General features: G+C 42.9%; 2 protein-coding genes across 3 annotated transcripts in view; both read left to right on the top strand.

Moving 5' to 3' along the window:
* The window catches only part of pusl1 (pseudouridine synthase like 1), a 67,792-nt gene extending 53,533 nt beyond the window's left edge, over nt 1-14,259 (top strand). The window contains exons 8-10 of one of the 2 annotated variants that reach the window (XR_007958228.1): nt 4,601-4,763; nt 5,934-6,053; nt 14,138-14,259. Coding sequence is in view for 1 of the 2 variants with exons in the window: in XM_052039025.1 (XP_051894985.1) it covers nt 4,601-4,763; nt 5,934-5,965 (195 nt within the window). In the remaining variant the exon portion in view is untranslated. Of the gene's footprint in view, nt 1-4,600; nt 4,764-5,933; nt 7,026-14,137 lie in introns of those variants that run through there. The other variant, XM_052039025.1, reaches the window with a different exon arrangement.
* On the top strand, nt 14,150-20,958 carry LOC127583255 (lysophosphatidic acid receptor 6). Its single transcript, XM_052039023.1, has 2 exons — nt 14,150-14,298; nt 18,944-20,958. Exon 2 carries the CDS (start codon nt 19,023-19,025, stop codon nt 19,992-19,994), a length of 972 nt encoding a protein of 323 aa, XP_051894983.1. The 5' UTR covers nt 14,150-14,298; nt 18,944-19,022; the 3' UTR covers nt 19,995-20,958.
* The last annotated feature ends 3,985 nt before the right edge of the window (nt 20,959-24,943 follow it).

The following is a 24,943-nucleotide window of genomic DNA, read 5'->3' as shown; positions in this document are numbered from 1 at the left end:
CAAAGTTCATTTTAGTGCAAGGTGCCCATAGTGTTGTTAGACTGTAGTGATTAGGTTGTGCTGGTTGTTTCAAAGTCCGAATGGTTGAAGGGAAGCAGCTGTTCTTGAACCTGGTGGTGTGGGACTTCAGGCTTCTGTACCTCCTGCCTGATGGTAGCTGCAAAAAGATGGCATGGCCCAGACTGTGGGGATCTTTGATTATGGATATTGCCTTCTTGAGGCAGCACCTCCTGTAGATACCATCGATGGTGGGGAGGGATGTGCCTGTGATGTATTGGGCAGAGTCCACTACTCTCTGCAGCTTCTTACATTCCTGTGCATTCGAATTGCCGTCCCAGACCATGATGCAACCAGTTGACTACTTTCAACAGTACAGTCTACGTCAGCCAGTGTGTTCAAATGTCACAAAATCAAGTTGAAGGAAACTGCTTTCATTGGACTTGCATTAGTTTTGACTCCCAGACCAAGTACCATGTACGCTAACTGTAAAAACTCTCTGTTTCCTACTTGCTGCCTAAAGCCACAATTGCTGCTGGGCTATGGATCACCCAGATGATAGCAACTGTTCTCAAGTGCTCTGTCCTTCTTTCCGGATGTGCAGTGCTAGCTGAAGGTGACTGTGGACCATACATAAAGGAGACTGAGATTTTTCCAAAGCAAACTCGCTTGTCCTTCAGGGCCCCGGCACTGGGGGATAACTGCAGCAGAAAGCCAACAGAGACCCCTGCTGGCTGAACCTGAGAAAGTTTGATTTAAGCAACAATTCCACAGGGTGGACATTTGACCTTAAAAGTTCAAATATGATGGATATTTTGGTGAAAGAAGCAGCAAAGGATTGAGCACAAGACTAAGATCGGGCCATTCCGCCCATCAAGTCCATGCCAGCTCCTAACAGTCCCATCATCCCTCTCCATATTTTCTCTGTACCCCTACAAAGTATTCTCTCTCTCATGCCCATCAACTCCTCTTTGATTTTTTTTTCTACTTACCTACACTAAGGGATGTTTTTACTGTAGCCAGTTAACCAATCATCACATCTTTGGGATGTGGGAGGAAACTGGAGCACCCGGAGGAAACCCACACGGTCACAGGAAGAACATTGCAGACTCCACACAGACAGCACACATGATCAGAACTGAACCCCGAATACTGCTCCACTTTCCCATAGTGTCTGTAAGAGCACTGGGGTGAATTTGAGTGTTGCATTGCTGCAGTTCCTCCAATGGCAAAAGGACTACCTTCCTGGAATATGTTGTGTGAAATGACATTTTGTAAATCAAAAAAGCAGGACAATATACATTCTGAGTGCAGTCCCTGTACAGAGAGTGGCATTCTATTTATTTCAATGCCAAATAGCTTTATTAATCAAAGATAGTTACTCTAAAGAGTCCATGTGAATGTGTGTAAATCAAATGTTCAAAACTCAGGGAATTGATTCCCTCTCTTCCGCCGCCCCCCCAGCCCCCCGTATAAACTGGTGAGGTATCACTTGGACAAAGGTGGGTTTTTAGAGTGTAAAATTCACTAAAGGAGGTGGAATACTGACCCAGAAGTGAGAAAATGGGTTAAACTTCTTTACTGCGATTTTATTTGTCTTTATTTAACCACACATAGCGCTGGGGCAGCATCTGCATTTCCCCCATTATTCTCTTGGCTGAACAGTAGTACTTTTGCCTCTGAGTCAGAGGATCATGGATGCAACCCCCACTCGAGTTTAAAATCTAAGCTGATAGTTCAGACCAGGAAATGATGCACTGTCAGAGGTGGGTTGTGTGATTGTGCGGGGGAGTGTGGATCAGTGATGTGAGTCACCACAGTGGCAGACATGCTTGCCTGCTGCTCTCAGGGGATGGAGAAAGCTTTTCTAAACTGGTCCAAGACCTTAGATTCAAGGCCTTTGAGAAGGTACCCCACAGGAGGTTCTTAAACAAAATTAGAATATGTGATGTTGGGAGTACTTGTTGGTTTGGGGATTGGTTAATGGACAGAAAGCAAAGCTCGTCTTTGGGTTGGGAGGTTGGGAGGTTGTGACTCGGCAAGTGCTGGGACCACAGCAGTTCAAAATCAATATGAAAGCATGAGGTTACGGAATCAAGTGTCATCTATCCAGATTTGCTGAGACTGCAAGGTCAGGTGAAACTGTGGGTCGTGAGGAGGATGTAGCGAGGCATCAAAGAGAGATAGACCAGCTAAGTGAATGGACAAGAACATGGAAGATGGACTAATGTAGAAAAATGGGAGATCATCCATTTTGGTAGAACAAACAGAAATGCATTTTCAAAGTATGAGAGGAAATCGCATTGAAACACAAAATTCTTACAGGGTAGATGTAGGGATGAAGGGATATCTTGAACTTGGGATCACAGTCTCAAATTAATGACAAGAAATGTCTTCCTAGAGGTAGTAAGTCTTTGGAATTCTGAACTCAAGAAGCTCAGTGGCTGAGAAGATTCAAGATAGTTTTTGGACGTTAAGTGAATATGTGGTTAGTGCATGAAAGTGGTGATGAGTTAATGGATCAGCCAATATCTTATTGAATGCTGGAGCAGGCATGTGGGGCTGAATAGCCCTCTGCTACTTATGTTTCTTTTTTTCTTAAGATGTTTTTCATGGTATTTTTTGTATCTCTCAGAAGATTATGTTACTGTGTGAGGTGTGGGAGGTAGGTTGTGTGAAGTGGAAGGTGTCTGGTGGTGGATGTCAGTTGGCCCAGGTGAGAGTGGAGGCAGCTCGATGGATGAGCTGGCCTGTACACCTTGGTACATTTACCAGTGCTGCCGTTCAGACCGGACCTTGAATGGGGCACAGCTTGGAAGGTCCCATTGCACTGTTTGAAGAATTGCAGAGCAATTTCTACTGGTGCCTATTGACCAGAATGTCTCCTCGCAGTTTCCCCAAGATCAGATACATCCAAGCAGAAAGCATTGGATGTATCTGATCTCTACACCGCTCCATCACACTGTTACACTGGGACACCCACCAGAGATATTTTAGTGCTAAAATTTCCAGTTGATGTCTCCAGACACAACGATTAAAGCTGCGACATGTGTGATCCACCTCCCTCCTCGCTTAAAGTCAATGATCTTTGACTTTAAGCAAGGAGTCTCTGAGTTGGGTAATGGAAGCAGTGAGTCAGATCTGCCAGGACCCACACATTACTTTGTGGTTTTACAGTTCATTATGCTGCCACCACAATCGTCTGATGATCCTTGTTCTTGAATCTGTACTATTCTGTTATGCTGAACCTGTTGTTGTTCAATTAGAAGATAAATATTCCAGAGACGGAAGTTGTCTTTACTGGTCCTCACCACAAACTCTGCTACCTACCCACGAAGTCCATCCCTCCCACGCACCAGATCTAACTGCTCGTTATCTCAGTGTCCTGTTTAACCTTGAGATGAGTTTCCGAACAAACACTCTCGCCATCACCAAAACTAACAGCTTCTGTCCCCACCCTGTCATCCAGTTTGGCCCCTGCTGCTGAAACCTTCACCCCATCTCCGGGCTGAGTCCACGCTGCTCTCCTGCTTATCTGCTCCTTCCACCCCCAATAAACCCGAGCTCAGAGACCCCGCACCCCATCCCTAACCCACTTCACCCAGCACCCTCAGCTCACTGATTTAATGAATGGCAGGAGGTACAGAAGCCTGAAGTCCCACACCACCAGGTTCAAGAACAGTTACTTCCCTTCAACCATTCGGTTCTTGAACCAGCCAGCACAGCCCTAATCACTACCTCAGTATAGCAACACTATGACCACTTTGCACTACAATGGACTTTGTTTTTTTTTGTTCTAATTGTGTTCATTCTTGTATAATTTATGTTTAATTTATGTTTTTCTTGTGAATGCTGCTCGTCTGATGCTACATGCCTGTGATGCTGCTGCAAGTAAGTTTCCTATTGCACCTGTGCACACATGTACTTGTGCTACAACAATAAACTCGACTTTGACTTTACTCTGTTCCTGATCCTCCAACACCTCAGTTTTAAACCCTCGGCCTTGCTTTCAAATCTCCGAGGCCTTGCTGAATCAAACGGGTGAATTTTGAAACCAGAAGCAGCATTGCTGCAGTATTGCAGAGCGCTGCATTTGGCAAGTCCAACCATTTTCAGCTGGAAGCAAAATAACCTATACCATGGATCCATGTCTTCACACCAGCTGTCCAGTCCCCACCATTCAACTGGAGCTATGGATAAGAATTATCACAAGCAACATTTTGTTTTAATTTGGCCCTTATAACTTTCAAAAGTAACTTCAGAATAACCAGAGCAGTGGGCAGAAAGCTTTTACACTACCCTAAGGGTCAATTTTATTATTGTTTCCAGTGGTAAGTGTGCCATTTAACTACAGCCGTCACCCCATCTTCAAAGGCCACTGTTTGCCATTTGGGCTTCAGTTTTCTGCTCCCAGTGGCTGCTGCACAGCAGAAATAGAGAAAGCGTTAGAGCAGACCAGCTGCTTAGATAGACAAAGGTAGCAAGAACGCTGGTACTGGGCAAAGAAGAAACATCTTCCTAGTGATGTTAAGTCAAGATATTCATGTTTCAGTAAGGTGGTGTTCTTCAGTAGTGAAGCATTGTGACGTGGGCTTTATCCTAGGTGCGGAGAATGACGGGAGCTCTGGTGGCTGTTGGACAGGGCAAGCTAATGCCCCGGCACATCGCAGACCTGCTGGAGGTCCGTGATTCCAGGGCCTATCCAGGGAATATCATAGCCCCACCGGATGGCCTGTTTTTGAAGAACGTGGAATATGATGAAAAGGGTAAGAGCTAAAGAGTCGAAAAGATGAATGTATCGTGGTCTGATCTTTGCGTGCTAGAGAAAGCACAGGAAAATGCATTGTCTATCTCTCCCTGACACAGATCACACACACACACATACACACTCTCTCTCTCTCTCTCTCTTTCTCTAGGATATCTCTCTCTAGACATACACACGCCTATACCAAACATGAATTAGACACATATGCAGACAGAATGCACATATGACATACCATCAGAACAGATGTACATACACAAAGGTGCAGGCACATACAAGATTTACACAACACAAGTGATCACTCCTATATTTTAACATAATTGCAAATGTTAAACATACACATTTGTGATTTCTCAAAGATACACAGGTATATACACCTCCCTGCACAAATACAGATGCACATTCATAATTACACACACAAATCCAACTCGTATATATGCAGACATTTTTACAGACACAAATCCCCACACGATCATACACCGAGCTCATGCATGCACCCACAGACAATATGTTCCAGCACATATAAATGGGAACAACTGAACCCTGACCTCCAGTGAGTCAAATGTTGGCAGCGAAGAACAAGGAAATTCTCTTATCTGAAATAAACATGAAAGTGAAGTAATTTAATTAACTTGAACATTACAGAAGAGGCATTGAAGCATCAACAGACTCTACATTCAGTTAAGCACGGAGTGTGTTTGTTGTTTACTGGCGCTGACCCGTGTTGTCTGCTTTCTGAAGCAGAGGACATTAATTGCATAACAGGAATTACTTTGTTGACAGGTTTCTCCAATTTGTTCGCATTCCATTCCACAAATTATATTGTTTTCAGAGCAGGATTAGCTTAGTTTAGACAGCATGTTACACAACTTTCTCTGCACCGGATGCAAGGTTCACATTAGCTGGCTTGCTCCTAACCTCTGTAACTGAAACCACTGATTAGACAACAAGCTCACACTGTTCATGTGCAGAGAATGCTTGTCTTGCATGTTTAAAGAGACTGAAGTTGCCAGCAGTCTTTGCACTGAAATGCATGCCAGATGTTACAGCTGCAAGTCCTACATAGATGTCAGTGAGTGTGTTTCTTTAGCAACTAAGTCATGAAGGATCCCAGAAACTGAACTGAGAGTTGTCATGGCAACCATTAAAAGCTGCTTTTTGTTTTGTTTTGCAGATCTTCAAGTGGAAGAGGAGATAATTCAGTGACTGTGAACTCAGAACAAACTACGGGTTCCAGCTGTTGCCATGGCAAATGGCATCAATGATCAAGGACGGTCTGGCTCCGCTTTGACTTGTACGACTTTCTTGTATTACATAAACACCCCTGAATGTGTTTCAAATTATGGAGAAGTAACAATGTTGGATGGAGGCTAATTTTTTTTTATTAATCTGCCAAAAATAATCAGCTTCTTAAAAAAGCTTTCACTAGCTTTGTGTGCGAGAATGAGTGGGGATAGAAATGAGAACCAGAACCTCTCAGCTTGTCAGGTCCATTCCTGCTGAAGTCCATGCTTCATAGCCTGTGAAACAGACCCGAGCAAACCCACTTCATGTCCTGAGGAAAGATCTGCGAGGTGCCCATCAAATTTTCCATCACCAGCCTTGTGAAAAGTTCTCTGTCCTAACCTCCTCGCAATCATCACATCATCTCCAACAATGTTTCTGTCTCTACTTAAACTCCCAGGAATTGATGGCTGGACAATGTGTGCCATCTTGGATGAGTATGTAGTTTTGAACAGGACTACATGGGCAAGTGAGGCACTGAAGCAAGTTGGAGGTGAGAAGATTGGATTGTCTTTAGTTTATGGAGGTGTTGGGAGATCACATTTTAGCAACATGATTGCAATGAGTCAGGAAGAGATCTAGTGGGCCCCAGGAGTCTTCCCTTTTGTGTGGCACAAGGGTGACCCCAGGGAAAATAAGTTGACAGAGGTATTGAGTTTGTTAAGTTCTGTCTCTGATGGGTGAATGAGATCAGTCTGGGGTGTGGAGGTAAAGAGCATTAACCATATTCAGGGAAGTCAGTTCAAATCCTATTGCAACACTTGGAGAATTTAAACTCAAGTGATTAAATACATCCAGTATTTAAAAAAATATCTCTTGACAATAATGATGACCATAAAACTACTGGATTGCTGGAAGTGTCATTCTGGGTAGAAAATCTTCTGTCCTTATCCAGTCTGTGTGACTCCAGACCACCTCTTATGCTTGACCGTTAATTCTCTGGACAAGCACATCATTTGAATAAACCGAAATGTCAACCAAAGCTGCAACTTGCTGCCATTGTTATAAATACACCATTGAGATGTGTTCATGACTACAGTTCACTTCCTCACTGTTCGACATGTAGAAATTGTTTCTTTATAATTAAGTGGAATTGATACCAAGTGTGGGGAAAGTTCCATAAAACAGAAACAGTATTTGTTCCTTATATCTTTGGAAGCTTTGATCCATTTCTGACATAAAGATAGAAGACACCACATTTTATGGTCTAGTGAATTTTCTGTGGCATTGGTCAAGGTAAGTAAACGGTGTGTTGTTCGAGAAAGCTGCTGGGTTAGGTGGTGTCGTCTCCAGGAGAGCATTCATGATGCAATTGAATAGAAACTTGAATATTCAGGCAGGTGGATACCTGAATCCTGAGGAAATGTATAATGAGGTAATGAGGTAACGAGGTATAAACTGTGTCAGATCAGGAATTTGGGCTGGTGTCTATGTAGTAAAGTGAGTTTGGCAAAGGCTGGGACAGTGAATGGTTATAGTGCTGGTAGATGGTGGGAAGTGACATTGTGCTCAACAGCTTCCTTCCACACTGAGCGAGCTGGTGCAGCTGGGAGGACCTGGAATGTTCAGATTGTTATTGATAAAGCACAGCTGTATACAATCAAAGCTTTTCTTCTTGTTGGAGAAGATTTCACAATCTGATTTGTATTTTATTTTCATAAGAATATCTCACAATTGGACAGCGTGAGGAAAGACTATCCTGGGAGGATTTCAGTTTGATCACACACCACCAGTGGTGTTTATCTTGGTCCAGTTAACTGGAGTCATGAGTGAGGATCATTTATCCTGGGTTTCCATCAGCCTTTTCCAGCACAGTATCTGATGGCCAGAGGAAGGTATTGGCTGAGGTGGAGGAGAACCAGTCGATCAAAGCGGCATCCATCCCCTGTGATTAATGGTATTTCATTGCCTTTGTGTGAATAGACTGAATTCATTTCAAAGATTAAGATATCTTTGTTAGTCACATGTACATCGAAACATACAGTGAAACGCATCTTTTGCGTAGAGTGTTCAGGGGGCAGGCCACAAATGTCACCACACTTCTGGCGCCAATATAGCGTGCCCACAACTCCTAACCTGTATGTCTTTGGAATGTGGAAGGAAACCGGAGCACCCAGAGGAAACCCACGCAGACACGGGGAGAACGTACAAGCTCCTTACAGACAGTGGCCGGAATTGAACCCGGGTCGCTGGCGCTGTAATAGCGTTACGCTAACCGCTACACTACCGTGTCTGCCGCTCTTATAACTTGAATGTCGGTTCCCCGTTATTGAAAATAAAATTAGTTTAAAAGATGGTCACAGTCCTGATTTATGCCTTGTAGTTGTTGGAAAGTCTTTGGGATGTCAGGAGTAAGGCTCTCACTACAGGATGCCCAGTCTCTGACCCATGTTTAGAACCACAGTATTCATGTAGTTGGCCTGTGTGGGTATCTGGTCAATGTTGATCTCCAGGATGTAGATGGTGGGAGACTTGGCAGTGGTAGTGTTTTTGATTGTCAAGGGTAGGTGGTTGGACTCTCTCTTGTTGCTGAAGATCATTACCTGGCACATTTGTGGCTCAAATGTTACTTGCCACTTATCAGCCATACCTGAGTGTTGCCGAGGGCTTGCTGCATACATGAGTGGGCTGCTTTATTGGCTGGGGAGTTGTGAATGGAATTGAACAATGCACAATCATCAGCGAATAACCCCACTTCTGAATTATGGAAGGAAGGCCTTTTATGAAGGCAATGACAAAAGCTTAAGTTTTATGGCAATATCAGCAACTTCTATCAATCTGCAAAGCAGAGCAGGATCATGCCTGCCTCCTGCAGGTTTTCCCAAGTTTGCTCCTTCACCACCTCCCCTGTGTCCAGCTGGCAGTGGGATGAGGTGGGGTATTTTTTTTTGAAAGAGTGCAAGTCATCCAAGTCCAGGATATCAGCTGTTCCCTCCATTTCCAGGTGTAGTCTTGCACACAATCATATCTGCCAGTGAGTTGTGAGGAGAACGCAGAGGAAGGGGGTAGGAATAAAGAGGTCTCTTTCAGGGTGGCAGCCAGTGCCTCGAGGGTCACTGCAGAGATCAGTCCTTAGACCTCAGTGTTCATTATACAAACAGTATCAACAACTTGGATGAGGAACAGAATGTGTTATTTGAAGTTTGCTGATGACATTAAATTGTGAATTGCGATATTTAATTGACATTACCTACCTTGGCCAGAAAATAGAAAGGCAACATAATATTTAAATGATGTTAGATTGGGAAATGTTGATGAACAAGGGCACCTTGGTATTCTGGTATACCAAACATGGAAAGCAAACATGCAGGGTAGGCAAGCAGTTAAAAAGGCAAGTGGTATGTTGGCCTAGCGAGAGGATTTGTGTCCAGGAGCGAGGTTGTCTTGCTGCAGTTACGCAGAGAACCTTGGTGAGACCACACTTGGAGTAATGTGAACAGTTTTATTCTCCTTACCCAAGAGGGAGTACGAGGGTTCATCAGACTGATTCCTGGAATGCCAGGACTGCTGTATGGGAAGAGATTGGGTTCACTAAGTTTGTATTCACTGTACTTTAGAATGAGAGGGGAACTACTTTCATGTTATTTTACATTTCCTTATGAGATAGAAGGAGGCCAATCAGCCCATCGAGTCTCCGCTGCCTCTCAGCAACCTATTCTCTCACATATGCCCACCAACGCACATCCCCAATTCTCCTAACACCTACCTGTACTCGGGGCAAGTTCCCAGCTAATCCACCTAACAACCAGTACATCTGTGAGATGTGGGAGGAAACCAGAGCACCCTGGGGAAACTCCAGACGTCGCAGGGAAAGTGTGTAAGCTGCACACAGACAGCACCGGAGGTGGGGATTGAACCTGGAGTGCTAGAGCTGTGAGACCTGTGGCATCATTGCGAAACTTAGAATATTCTGAATGGGCTGGACAGATTGGCTGGGGTGTCCAGAAGGAGGGGTAGCAGCCTCAGGATATGGGAGGTACTTTGGAGTGAGATGAAGAGTAATTTCTTCACATGGGGTGGTGACGCTGTGAAGTTCTCTACCACAGAAGGCAGTTAGGCCAAGTCGCTGGATATCTTTAAGAAGGAGGTAACTGATTTCTGGACTCAAAAGGCATGAAGGGGTATGGGGATAGAGCAGGGGTGATACAGGCCTTCCCTGGGTCACAAACGGGTTCTGTTTTTACAGACGTACATGTTGGATTTGTCCATAAGTCAGAAAATACACAAAAGCATTCAAAGCAGTGACCTTCCCTCCACGAGATTGTAATGAATGGTGTTGGTGAGGGCAAGCTAACACGAACATTCATTTATTGTCTTCTCCTGCCTGATAACAATGTTACAGAATCAGGACGTCCCACACTCATTGGCTGGTTTTGATGGGCTTGAATTATCAGTGGATGTTACATTATTTAATAGAGTATCATTGCACAAGTGTCAATAGAAGTGATTCCTTGTCAATTTCCAAAGCAACTGTCTTAAGTGGCCTCCCACGGTGAAACTGGCAGCCTGTGTTCTTAAGAGACAATGGTATCTGTTGACTGTGGGGAGTTGCATGTAAGGAGATTTGTTTTTCAAGACTGGGTCTTGTTTGAATTTAATAATGTTTATGGGAGCTCGTTCATACATACGGGGGGTGTCCATAAGTCAGGCATTCGTAATCCAAGGAGGAGCTGTGTTGAGACAGTGGATCAGCCATGATCATATTATATGGCAGGGCAGGCTTGAAGGGCTGAATAGTCTACTCCTATTTTCTGTTTCAATCAATGTGGCTGATAACTATCTGTACACTGTTATACAGTTCACTGCCCATTTCCTGAGCAGCTAACATGATGTCACTGGAAGAGATGCATCTCCCTCTGCTGCACTACCACAGTGGCAGCACACTGAGTCAGGATAGTCTTGGCACAGACTAGGGCTAGTCTACAGCCCAGCCAAACTCTCCCACTCACGATGCACAATACACAGCTTTGCAATAGGAGCTCTCAATATGATGAGACGGTAGGAGAAAGGGGACAACATCAGTAAAGAGCAGACGAGAGGTTGAAGTCACACAGTTTGTTACTGACCACGTGTTATAATTCAGCCCAGGGGAAACAAAGCCACTCAACTAATATCTTTCCACCTCCTGTGCTGTCAGCCCTTACTGAACAGTTAAAGGTATCATCTTGGCAAAGTGCTGATACTCTGGACAACACTCTGGAAGTGGTACAAGCTCAGTTTTTGCTGTTGGAAGTGAATGTGGACATTGAGCACCCTGACACTGGATAACCGGTGTACTTGAAAGTGACCTTGTGTTTTGGCGAATCCCCCCCATCCTCATAGAGTCATAGCGTCATACAGCACAGAAACAGGCCCTTCAGCCCAACTGGTCCATGCTGACCAACATGTCTATCCAAGCTAGTCCCATTTGCCTCATATCCCTCTAAACTTTTTTTATCCATGTACCTGTCTAAATGTCTTTTAAACATTGTAACTGCACCTGCCTCTACAGCTTCCTCTGGTAATTTGTTCCGTTAGCCCAGCACCCTCTGTGTGAAACAGTTTCCCCTCAGGTCCCTTTTACATCTTCCCTTCTCACCTTAAACATATGTCCTCAGGTTTTAGACTCCCCTACCCTGAGAAAACAACTGTGTCCATTCACCTTATCTGCACCCCTAATCATTTTATATACACCCCTTAGTCTCCTACGCTCCAGGGGAGAAGGTCCCAGCTTACCCAGCCTCTCCTTATAACTCACGCCCTCCTGTCCTGGTAACATTCCCGTGAATCGTTTCTACACCCTTTCCAGCTTAATGATATCCTTCGCTAGGCGACCAGAACTGTGCAGAATGCTCCAAGTATGGTCTCACCAATGACGTGTATAGTTGTACCATTACATCCCAACTCCTGTACTCAATGCCCTGACTGATGAAGACAAGCGTGCCAAACACCACCTTCATCACCCTGTCTACCTGTGTCACCATTTTCAGGGAACTGTGTACCTGTACCCCTAGGTTTTTGTTCTACACACCCTACCATTTACTGTGTAAGTCCTGCCCTGGTTTAACTTACCAAAATACAACAACTTGCACTTGTCTGAGTTAAATTCCATCTGTCATTGCTCAGTCCATTTCCCCAGTTCATCGTTCCTCCCTCCCTCCTGTTTCTTTACCCTTCCCTGCTCCCCACAGGATCAAGTAAAGCTCCTGGCTGCTGTTTGTTATTGAGAGGCTCCTGGGGCAGAGGTATCCACAACCTTCCTGGCTGTGGCTACAGGCCACTTCCCTTAAGTAACAGAGAAGACAAGTGTCCCCGCCAGCTTATCCATCAACGGGACGATGAGGGGCTCCTGAGAGAAAGCACCATGACCCATGCCTGCCACCCTACTGCACAGCCGCACCAGCCTCACTGACCTGCAGGATGACGCTAATGGTGAGATCACCGAAGCACCACTTAACGGCTCTCTCTGCACTTTGTGTAGATCTTTCCAAGAGGAAGGGTCAGTATGTTGAGTATTGGGGTCAAAGGCCTCTGCAGAAGGCCATTGGTACCAGCAGCTGTAGATCCCTCCATAGCTGAAGTGACACGTTGATCGGAGGTGTGAGCACCTTTGCTGCTGTTAGCAATGGGCTAAGCTGCACAGACCAGATTGGTTATAGAATGTAGAACAGTACGAGCTCTTCGACCCACAGTGCTGTGCCATGAAATGTACAAGCAATTTTCAATAGCTGCAGCAAGCTTTGATGGTCAGGAGGCATCCCTCTCCGAAAACAATTCAGCATTATTCTGGATCCCGTTGTCATGGAGATCCTGGGAAAGGTGGCTCAGTATAAACAGTGCCGCAGAAGAAGTCCACCAGCCCGTGGGTTCGCTCGTTCAGCTGAATCCACTGTCTAGTTTTCGGATCATGACCCTGTAACTTACAGTACTTCAGGTCTTCATCCAGACAGCCTTTAATGTTGGAGCGTTTCTCCCTCCACCACCCAGTGAATTCCAGGCCCCGATACTGCTTTCCATCAGCTGCCCTCATATCCCACCAATGACCTTAAATGCATGACCATTGCTTATTGAGCCGTCTGCTGAGGGAAGTGGGTCCTTCGTCTTCACCCTCTCCAGCGCCTTTCATAATTCTCACCTCAGTTATACCTCCCCTCAGCCTTGTTTGCTCCACTGGAACCAATCCCAGCACCTCGTGTTTCCAAACAGCAAGGTTCCTCCCCTCCTAACCCAATGCTGATTGTTTCTGGACCACGTACATTCTCCTCTCATTGCCTCTCCTCTCTCAGGAGTGGGAGTGCTGACGCTGTGCAGAGTTTTGAGTGTAGAACAGTGCACTGCAGTTCCTTGGCCCTCACCTCTACTTATTGCGGTTAGAGAAAGAATGAGTAGAATAAGACAAAGTGGTGACAACTTCTTCCACTGAAGTGGTAACTTCCTGCTGAACAACTATTTTAGTTCCTTTTTGCCACTGAATAGGACAGGAAACTGAGCTGCAAAAATTTAGTATAAGCCAAATCCAAACCCAAACCCAAACCCAAACCAGCTCCAAGGATGGAACAGACAAACTTGTGTCCCTTCCTATTTCTGCAACATAATTTGTCTAGATTTTCTATTTTCACCCTCTCAGTCACCCCATTCATTCAGCTTGTCAATGTCTGGTGGCTTGACTGTAATATTAAATGAATTCAGCTGAATAACACATCTGACAGCCACAATCAAAGAGGACAAAGCTCACCAGATTCTCACCTGTTCCACCCCGAATGATTATTAAGCCATGCTTAAACCACAATGAACTGTTATAGTGAAAGTTTAGTATTATTCGGTTATTCCATGACATGGGCTACAGAACAATAATCAAATCTAATTGTTTGCAATATTTGAGTTAGATTGTATAATGAACAATTGATTTTACAGGAAATGAGGTACTTCGAAATATCTCTGTTGCTGAAGCCCAGCAGCTGTTTCGTTTAATCTAACGTAGTGGAACAAGATAAAATGTTCAGATCAATCAGTGATGTGCTGCGTCGAGGCACAGAGCTTGTGTTGTGTACTTCCCTTTGTATCTGCACATTGGCCCACCATAACGCATTAATATTGTGCCCTTCCTATATGCAGAGGAGTTCAACTGATACCACTATTGAACTGCGCCAAAGAAAGTCACCTCCTCGGTGTATTTGAGGCACAGCTCCCACGCACTGCACGGGATCCCTGACTCAACTGTGGAAGTCTTGCAGAGCCAAGAATCAAACCTGGAAAAGAACTGTCGGACATACTTGGTGAGTGTTAAATATATTCCTTTCCATTTATTATCTGCAATATCTAGAGGGTTAGTATTGCAATCTTCTCAGAAAAGGAGTGGAATATGTGTAAAAATCTGAAATTGTGCAAAGCAACTGGTGCCCATTCTGTCAGGGAATGGACCTTGGTCTAGGCCAGCTCCTCTCCTCCACAGACCCCTTTTTTTTTAAATAGCTTTTTAAAGAGACTTTTTGTATAAGGAAGTTGTACATCGAAATCTTTTTTACCACAGACTCAATCATTTGACTTCAGTGTTTGCCACATTTTATGCATTAATGTGGCTTTTGAATAGAAAAGTAAATGAGTTGGAGGTAAACTGTTCATGGATCTGACTGGAAACAATCTACAGGCAACTTATTGGTTTGTATTCCATGAAAACTGTAGGAAGGATACAGCAGCACCGACTGATTCAGCGTTGGTCTATTTGGACATGTCAAATTACAGTCAAAGGTTGTACAGTACAGAAACGGGCCTTTCAGTCCACTAGGTCCGTGCCAGCCTTTGTGCCCTTCTACTCTGTTCCCATTTGCCTGCATTAGGTCCATAAAATATTGGATTAGAATGGTTCACTCATTCTGTTGCCAGACCATCTATTGCACCGATTCAGCTCATTTATCAGAGGGCAAACACACAGTGGTTCACTCCCTGTAACAGGTAGGTGCCTAATCAATGGAATATCCTTGTGCACTCCACATTTGGCCAGTTGGAAGTTGCCATCTTTTCCAGAGCAGGAGCCATAGAGGTGGAAAGGCAGCCAAAGTTGCTCCTGAGTTTTATACCCGTAACTGTAATATATTGGGCAACTTAATTTGAGAAGTGTAATGTAAGCAAGTAATGGAAGCTGGAGAACTCGACAGGACTCTGAGCCTGCTCCACATTCAGAAAGATCATGGCTGATTCTGTAACCCAAGTCCACTTTCCCACCCAATTCCTATTTTCCTTGATTTCTTTCTTTTTGGAACAGAAATCCATGTATTTTACCCTTGTATACAATCAGTAACTGAGCATCATTGGCTCTTGAGGCAGAGAATCCCAAAGGTTTCCAACCCTCTGCATAAAATCTCTTCATGCTAAATAGTCAACCCCATATCATGAGACATTGCTCTCCAGTGAGAGAAACCAACCTGTCACCATCTACCCCATCACCCCCTCTCAGAATCCTGCATGATTCAATGTATTTCAGTTCTTCTTCTAAAATCCAGGACAGGCCCTCCCCATTATTGGGATCTATCAAGTGTATTCCATCCAATGTTTCCTCATAGAGGTCAAAACCGCACACACTTCTCCAGGTGTTTCCTCACCAAAGCTGTATAGACATGCAACAAGACCTCTTACTGTTTTACTACAACCCCTATCAATAATGATCAATGTACAATTTGCCTTCCTAATTCCTCATATTCACTTGATTATTCACTTTCTGCATTGTGTCGTGGCAGTACTCCCAGATCCATCTGTGTAAACCCATTAGTTTCTCACCATTTAAAATATTTAGTTTTTGCAATTCTTCTTACAAGATGAATAACCACCTATATCCCCACATTATACTCCATCTGTCACCTTCTTTCTGGATCATTTAATTGCTCTAAACCCCTTTCCATCTCCTCATTCTTCACTTTTCCACTCGACTTTACATCATCAGTAAACTGAGATGCATTCCCCTATTTTTTCAACTTAGCCATTAATGTATATTGTAAATGGCTAACTGATCTATAGTCCCCTTCGTTCTCCCTCCTTTCTTGTAAAGCAGTGTTGTATTTGCAATTTTTTTCTTAATAGGGTCAGGGGAATGTTATTAGATCGCCACTAATACTTCCATTCTCCCTGTAGCCACCTCTTTCAGAACCTTGGAATGCAGGTTGTCTGGACCAAGAGATGTGCTGTCTTCTAGTTTCCTTATACAGAATACTGCCTTTAGGTTCATTCGTCACATTAGGTTCCTCACCCTTTAGAGATTCTTGTTTCCCATTTTACTGTCGCTATAATTTCCTGTCTTCTACTGCAAAAACAGGTGCAAGATGTGTATTATTTTGTCTATTTCTATTGTAATTTCTCCTGCCACTGCCTCTGAGGAACCCACATTTAATTGTTCTATTCTCTTTCTCTTTATATATTTGTAGAAGTTCATACAATTCTTATATTTCTTGGTAACATTGTCATATTCTACCTTACCGTTTTCATGAGTGGCTTGGTGTTTCTTTGATGGTTTCTAAAACTCTTCGCAATCTTCAGGTTTACTACTCTTCTTGGTGAGATAATAAGCCTCTTCTAATTTAATTTTATATATAACCTCTTTTGTTAGCCATTAACGCACCACTAGTCTCCCTGTGGTCATTTTTATTTCATACTGAATATGTATTGAGAATAATAGAATGTTTCTTTAAACATTTGCTGTGGTTTATCCAGTGGCAAACCTTTTAATCTCATTTCCCAGCCCAATGTATCAACGCAAGGTGAAGGCTTGATTATATCACTCTCAAACTCAATGGAAAATTCTGCTGGATTGTGACTTCTCCTCTCTAGAGGATCCATTATGAGAGTACCAATTACCACTCATTACACAAAGTCTACAGATTTGTAAAAAGGAAAAAAAATGAAAGCCAATATGTGTCCTTTACAGACTGAGGGGTCATTATATTGGGATGTAAAGAAATGGAAGAAAAATGAAACATTTTGAGTCTGTTTGTCTTTTACAGTGGAAAGAAAACCTCAAAAAATAATGCAGGTCTTGAGGGAATGAGGAAATCAGCATTGAGTAATTTGTATCTGAGAAATTAATGGAACTCAAAAGCATTAAATCCTCAGCCTCTGAAGAACACTGGAGCAGGCATTAGGGTCTGAATGGCTTATTCCAGCTTGTTTCTTATGTTTTTATCTACAGTGGCCTGATCTCTAGTTCTTTCTGTGATGTATTGCTTCAGAATACTCTCTCAAATGCATTCATTGAAACTTGTGCTTTGCCAGACAGATTTGCCATGTCTTTGTGAAGTCCCCATAATCATCTCTTCATCTCTTCATCCACACCGATATCACTTTCTATTCCCATGAGTCAAGTTCACTTCCTCACAACTGCTGCCATGTCAGCATTAATTAGAACTATCTCTCCTCATTTATCAGTTTGTTTGGCCTTTCTAAAGACCAAGTGACCTGGAATATCTGTTCACAATCTTTGCCGTCATACAGCCATTTCTATGTAATGGTCATTAGATCAACCTCAGATCTCTCTTTCTTCCATTAGCTCATCTTTCTTTTACAAATGCTTTTTTTCATGCATTCAGGTGAAGTACTTTTTATTTTTCCTCAATTTGACCTTGATCACTTTGACTTTTAAGCTCTCTGTCAGAACTCAGGCAGCATCTGTGGACAGAGAAACAATTAATGTTTCAGGCACATAACCTGCATCAGAAGTGTTTGGGACCTAATGAAATGTCCCAGACCCAAAACATTAACTGGTTCTCCTTCCACAGATGCTGCCTGACCTGCTGAGTGTTTCCAGCAATTTCTGTTTTCGAATAAACCTCTGTTGTCTAATCCAGGCCCTGACGCTCCATTGACCCCACTATGCATAGACCATAGCCCAGAAGCTGGCTATTTAGTCCACTGAGCTCATGTCAGCTCAGCAGTCCATTCTTTAGCTCTGTCCCCTAACACTGCAAGTTTATTTCCCTCATGTGTCTATCATATTTCCTCTTGACATCATTGGTCAACTCCTGACCATCTACTAGCTGCCTGATCTCCAGGGGCAGTCAATAAGGCACTTGCATCAGTGGTAGTGCATGTAGGTCATACGCCTCCAGAAGAAGAGCAAATTGGTGGTCAATATTGTTTCCGGACATATAGACTGAGCAAAAGGCTTTAAAAATTGACCTTAAAAGCTTATTTTTAATAAATGATTTATATCTGTGTCTGCATTTAGGAAATTCCAGGCTTTTTAATCTTGAATGTTTCTTGCCTTTGGGAACAATGGGTTTCCAGGTTTAATGAGCCTCACCTCAATACAATCATCTTCTTGTGTATAGATCCAGCATATGTGTAGCCTTTAGAGAAGTCATTCATTATGTGTCTGTTTCCCCTTTCCCCATGAAATTTATGTATGAACTCTGAAGAGATCACCCTTTCCCTACTATCGTTGATGAGATGTTAAAACCCTCTCAGACAGCTATAAAATTGCACAGCAATATTCACAGCAAACAGGAAAGGTCTCCTCTGTTTCCTGGTGAATATTAATCCCTGAACTAAAGTCACTAAAATCACTTACCTCGTCCTAATCCCATTCTTTTTATCAAGGTGTCCCTGTGAACAAATTGGCTGCTTGTTCCTGTCAGTGGGAGCACTTCGGAAGTACCTCCTCTGGCTGGAAAGCCCTTTGGGAATTTTGTGTTTGTAAATGTTACTGGTCTTTACTTTCTGGAATAATCATTTAGCTGTTTGCTAACATTCACCTTTTACCCAAACTGCAGTCATTCCCCAATATAGACTTCAACTAATGGAAATGTTGTCATGACAATGTATCTCTTTCTTTTGTTCTTTTCAGTGGATCACAAGTGACTTCTTGTTTAAGCAGCAACAACAGTTTTCACCACGTTCCCCACTGATAACAGTTTCTCTTTGCTGTCACATATCTAGGTCACCGGAGCATTACCTTATAATAGCAGCTCTACCAAGCACAAACGGTGCCAGGGATCAACTGAAGAAGGGCAAAAACATGGACAACTTGGGAACACCTCCCTCAACCGGCAACTGTAGTTATGAGGCTCATTTCCAGTACCATTTATTTCCAGCAGTCTATACCATTGTGTTCATTCTGGGCTTGACTGGAAATGTCTCAGCCCTGTGCATATTTATGAAGAAAACTAAGAATGCCTCCCCATCTTTCATCTACATTGCAAACCTGATTGTCGTGGACATCATTTATATTTGCACCTTGCCCTTCAGGATCCATTACCACATAAAAAAGAACAACTGGATCTTTGGAGACATAACCTGTCGGATCACAGGGACCTTCTATTTTGCCAACATTTACCTCAGCGTTACTTTCCTCAGCCTGATTTGCATGGACCGTTATATTGCAGTGGTCCACCCTAGAAAATACATCAGGATGAGAGGCACAAACTGCTCGCGGGTGACCTCAGCTCTGGTGTGGATGTTGGCCTTTGCTATCATGCTTCCCTTAATCTTTAGTGGCTCATTGAACAACGTCCAAGCAAACAACACAACAGCTTGCTTCGAGAACTTTGACGCTGATGCTTATAGCAAAAAGATGGCAGTGTATCACATTATGGCATTCCTCTTTGGTTTCTTACTTCCATTTACAGTTATTATTATATTTTACCCCTTGGCAGCCAAGAAAATAGCCCAGCTTAAAAGCAGTGTCCACAAGGAAAAGGCTTTGACAATCATCTGGGTCATTATGGTGATCTCAATTCTTTGCTTCGTCCCATATCACATCACCCACTTACTCTATTTCCTTGCTCGCTTGGACTTTATTCAAAACTGTGCTTTCGGTAACTTCCTCTACAAGATTCGGCGAGTTACCATGGCCTTGGTCAGCCTCAACTGCTGCTTGGACCCTCTGATATATTTCTTTGCAACCAACAAATTCAAGCTAAACTATGGAAGAAAAAGGGGATCACTTCAGAAGGTTTACAGCATTGCCTGCCGCCAAACTCAGAACTGATACCAATGGACATGAGTGAAGACTGTGTGGCTTGGAGTCTCAGGAAAAGATCAGCCTTGTTGAGTTTTGAAGTTGATGCATCTGTTTCTGCATTCCTGTTACAGCGTGCACGTTACCCAGAAACCACAGGACTGGCACTCAGTGGAAAGGCACCCAGTCCAATTCTTTAAATCTTTCTGGTCACTGTGGTTGAATTAGTCAGAACTTGGTTTCTGTTGCAGCATCTTTTGGCTGCACTCTGGTATTCCAGCTAAGATGCATGAAGAAAAGCTGTAATAAACTAATTACTTACAGTATGAAATTTAATTTCTTCGTTAGGTCATCACAGGTTAATCACATTTGTTAATTCTTTACACATTTTAAAATAGATTTTTAAGTTGCTAATATTCATTAAAACTAAATACCAAAACAGATACAGCTGAGGGGATGATAGATAAAGGAAAACTGTTTACTCTGGTAGGGACGTGCAGAACAAGAAGGATTAGCTTTAAAATGAAGGCTGAGTCATTTGAGGTGATAATAGGAAACAATTCTTCAAACAGAGGGACAGGGAAGATCTGGAACCTGTTCTCCTCAAAAGCTAGTGAATCTAGGAGACGACTGGAAATTTCAGAACTGAGATGGTCGAATTTTGTTAGGAATGGGAATGGGGATTACAGGCAGTATTGTTAGGAATGAGGGTTACAGAATCAAGAACTGGTAGATTATAGATTTTGGTACCATCAGATACAGACACGCCATGAGCTGATTGGACGGCCTCCTGCTCCTGATAGAAAACATCAATCAGTGACGTTTCAAAGAGGAAAATACTGAAATGATGACAAAGAATATATCTAGTGGAAATAAACTGGGGAGAAAAGGAACCATTTCTTTCCTAAACCAAAGCTAAATATTGTGACTATTGATAACATGAAATAAAAACAAAGTGCTAGAAATATTGAGCAGAGAGAGTGCCACAGGCATTGTCAAGCCTGTGGAGTATTTCCAGTGCTTTGTTTAAATTATGCCAATTAATTGTAACATTTTTAGTCTCCGTGCCCAAAACGTGAGTGGAGCAGTGGTTTAAAAGTGGAATGATGACCCCTGAGGATATTAGAAAATTCTGCAGCCTCTACACACCCTCCACAGCCCTCCAGCTTCCCTCCTCCCCGACCCATCCAACCCTCCGACAGCACTCTGAAAATAAAACAGAACTGCAGCTGCTGGAAATCTGAAGTAAAAATTGAAAAACTGGACATGGTGAGCAGGTCAGGCAGCATCTGTAGAGAGAGGAAAACAGTTATCACTCCGGGTCCAAAACCCAGCAATCAGACCTGAAAAGTTAAATGTTTCTCTTTCCAGAGATGCAACCTGAACTAGTGAGGTTTTTTTCCACATTTCCTGGTTTTATTTTTAGCAACGCTGCAGTCCATATAAATAAGCAGAAGTGGGGATGGATTAGGGTGGCAGGAGGCTTGTGTGGAGCATTAATCCAGGCATTGACTTGTTTGGTCAAACAGCTGTTTCTGTGTTGTAAAGTCAGCAGAAAATATTAGTAGGTTCTTGAGCTCACCTGCAAATATCCCAGCAACCTTTTGCAAATAATAGATGTCCACTTAAATTAACGGACAGGGGAAAGGTGGGCCCCATGAAGGGGTTGACTGTCCATTTTCCTCCACAGAAGCTGTCTGACCTGCTGAGTTCCTCCAGCCACCTGCTCTCTTCTGCAAATAGTAACTCCCTGCTGGTGATCTCTGCAACTGGGAACTACTTCCATTCAATCCCTTTCAAATTTTAACAAAATTGAGTGACATTTCTCTCCCTACTCCATCCCTACACATATAACAAGTTCCGATGCTCCCTGTGTCAAATATATGCCTTGTCCTCTCTTGCAAATATTAAGTTTCCTGAGGACCAGTTTGAAAATATCAACACCTGCCTGGAGTTCACCTCCAAATATCAACACACTCTTGAGGACCCTTTATCTTCATCTTTAAACAGTGATGTCAGCTAATGGAGGAATATTGTGCTATTGCAGAAAGCCTTTCCTTTGACACAGCAGTTACAGAAATAAAATGGGTTATTGAATCAACAAAGCTGTTGATGTATGAACAGAAATCTGCCTAGTGCCAGCAATCCCTGCGAATCTTGTACAAGGTGGCTATAGTGTGGGGACTACAATTCAAGCACTGATTTACAGAAGAATTTGGTTGTTGATCATGAGAGTTTGTTATAAAGTTATCCACTGCAGATTGAATAAAATTGAATTTGATTATCTTCAGGGACTTTACAACCTTGTTAACAGCACAGATTAATGCAGCTATATCCAGGTATATACTGTACAATAACCCATTCACCATTACAATATGACATTCTTCCAGAACCAGCCTGATTGATGTGCTTGCTAGGTTACTTATGTTACTACATTAAAAATAACTTTGGTTTCATTCTAGACTTTAATTAGAAATGCTACTTTAGTTTTATTTCCATGGGATATTTCATCCCAAATCCAGCCTCCAAATTTTAGCTTCTAGAAAAATATTACTTAAATGTATTTTCTGCTGCAACATTTTCAGTGTGGTCTTTTCTGAAATTTTTACTGCATTTTTACTGTTTTATTTCTCAGAATATTTTAGTGCCAAGCTACATTAAAATATAAACTGGAGCTTGAAATGACATCTATTTATTATGGCTCTGGTTGTAATTTTTCAGTTGATACTTAGCTAAAGGTAACGTCAGTACTCTAGAAAAGAGGCAACAAGTGGTTAAGTTGGCTAAATGGAAGCAGTTTTCCTGAGAAACTGACAAAGAAGCCAAGTTAGTCTGCTTAAGTAACTTGATCTCCATTGTCCGTTTCAAAAGTTGTGGACACAATGCTGTTTCAATCATGGAAAATACCACACTCCAATTGTGTCAGAGATTCATCTGGTCCCTATCGTTGAACAGAAGGAGATGAAAAGATAGAGACTGAGACACAGACTGCCAGAGGCTTTTTGAACCTGCCAGGTTCCTAAACTAAAAAAGCTTCTTATATCTGGCCCAGAAAGTCAGAAAGTGCTGGAGGAACAGATAGAAAACATCAGGATCGAGTTTCTGCTCATCATATCAGCACAATCCAGGACGATTAAGGCAAAACAGCACAAGAGAGAGTGGTGAATTTTAAACACGCATGTTTTCCACAACCTTTTCTGTAGAGTTAAGCCTTGAGTATCTAAGATCTATTCCAGAAGTCGTCACATCATGTTTGTAATCCAAGAAATAAAATTTAGTCCTATCATTCAGTTATAACGAGTTGTCTTGAAATAAATGTGGCAGTAATGTGTTGAGCTAAAGCTTAGAGAGTCACCAGTTATACCTGAACAAGCAGAATGGGTCCAGTTCTGGGCACCATGCTTTAAAAAGAATATCAGGGGTGTAGAATTCTCCCAGGGAGGAAGGACAACAATAATGGGGAATAATGTTGAGAAGCAACTTCATAGAAGTGTTTAATATTACGAAGCCCCTTTTTAATTATTTATTTTCCGGGATCTGAGTGTCACTGACAAGGCCAGCATTTGTTGCCCATACCGCATTGCCCTGAGAAAGTGGTGCAGAGACCCCCACCTTGAACTGCCACAGATGTTCTGGTGAAGGTTCTCCTACAGTGCTGTTGGACAGTGATTTCCAGGATTCAGACCCAGTAACACTGAAGGATTGGTGACATAGAAACATAAGAGCAGGAGTCAGCCATTTGGCCCATTGAGTCTGCCCCTCTATTCAATATGATTATGGCTGATCCTCTAACTCAATATCATATTCCTGCTCTCTCCCCATATTCCTCAATGTGATTTGTGTCTAGAAATCTGTCTACTTCCTTCTTAAATATATTCAGCGACTTGGCCTCCACTGAGAATTCCCCAAGTTCACCAACCCCTGCGTGATGAAATTTCTCCTCAACCTCCCAGCCCTAAATGTTTACCTATACCCTGAGAATGAGCCCTAGTTCTGACAGCCCACCCAGGGGAAACAAACTCCCCACATCCAGTCTGTCAATGAGAGCCCCTCTCATCCCTCTAAACACCAGTGAGTACCAGTCCAGTCAATCTGCTCTCTCTTTAGGTGATGTTCCAAAAATCCAAGTTTTGCCGCACTCGCTATGGTAAATATATTGCTTCTTAGATAAAAAGCCAAAAATTATACACTAGGTGCAGTCTCTGTATAATTATAGCAAGATATCTTTTACATTTATCCATGCTAAACTGCATCTGCCATGTATTTGCCCACTCACACAACTTATCTAAATTGCCTCAAGCCTCTTTGCATCTTCCTCAGAACCTTGCCCAGTTTTGTGCCTCCTGCAAACTTTGAAATTTTATGTTCAGTTCCCGTATCCAAATCATTGCTCTACATTTAGGGTAGCACAGAAACACAGCTGCCCCGCGGCATGAGAAACTCAAATTCAATCCTGACTTCAGATGCACACATTCTCCCTGTGATCATGTACATCCCACATCCTAAACACATGCAGGTTGATAGATTAATTGGCCACTGTAAATTGCTCCCAGTGTGTAGGTGAGTGGTAGAATATGGGGGAACAACATAAAGGAAGAAAACACGGGATTAGTGTAGGATAAGTAAGTGGGTGGTTGATGGTCATTGTGGACTCAGTAGGCTGAATGGTTTGCTTCCGTGCTGTACCTCTCCATGACTCTACATTGTGAAGAGCTGAGTACCCCCATAGTCACCGCCCACCAACCTGAGAAAGACCCATTTATTTCTCCTGTTTCTTGTCCATCAATGAATTTTCAGTCCATGTTGGTATACTACCACCAATCCCACATGTTAATTTGCACACTAACCTCCTATATGAGTCTCTATCAAAGACCTTCTGAAGATCCAGATATACCAGATTCTCCCTTACCTATTCTACCAGTTACATCCCCAGTAAACCCCAGTGCATTTGTTAAACACAATTTCCCTTTTATAAATCC

Source organism: Pristis pectinata, chromosome 26 (assembly GCF_009764475.1).
Source record: "Pristis pectinata isolate sPriPec2 chromosome 26, sPriPec2.1.pri, whole genome shotgun sequence".
In the NCBI taxonomy this organism is placed as follows: Eukaryota; Metazoa; Chordata; class Chondrichthyes; order Rhinopristiformes; family Pristidae; genus Pristis; species Pristis pectinata.
Note: the sequence above shows the minus strand (reverse complement) of the source record. Positions and strands in the feature narration are given on the sequence as shown.

Coding starts and splice junctions, on each gene's coding strand:
- LOC127583255 (XM_052039023.1), top strand. CDS start 19,023: ATGGACAACTTGGGAACACCTCCCTCAACCGGCAACTGTAGTTATGAG.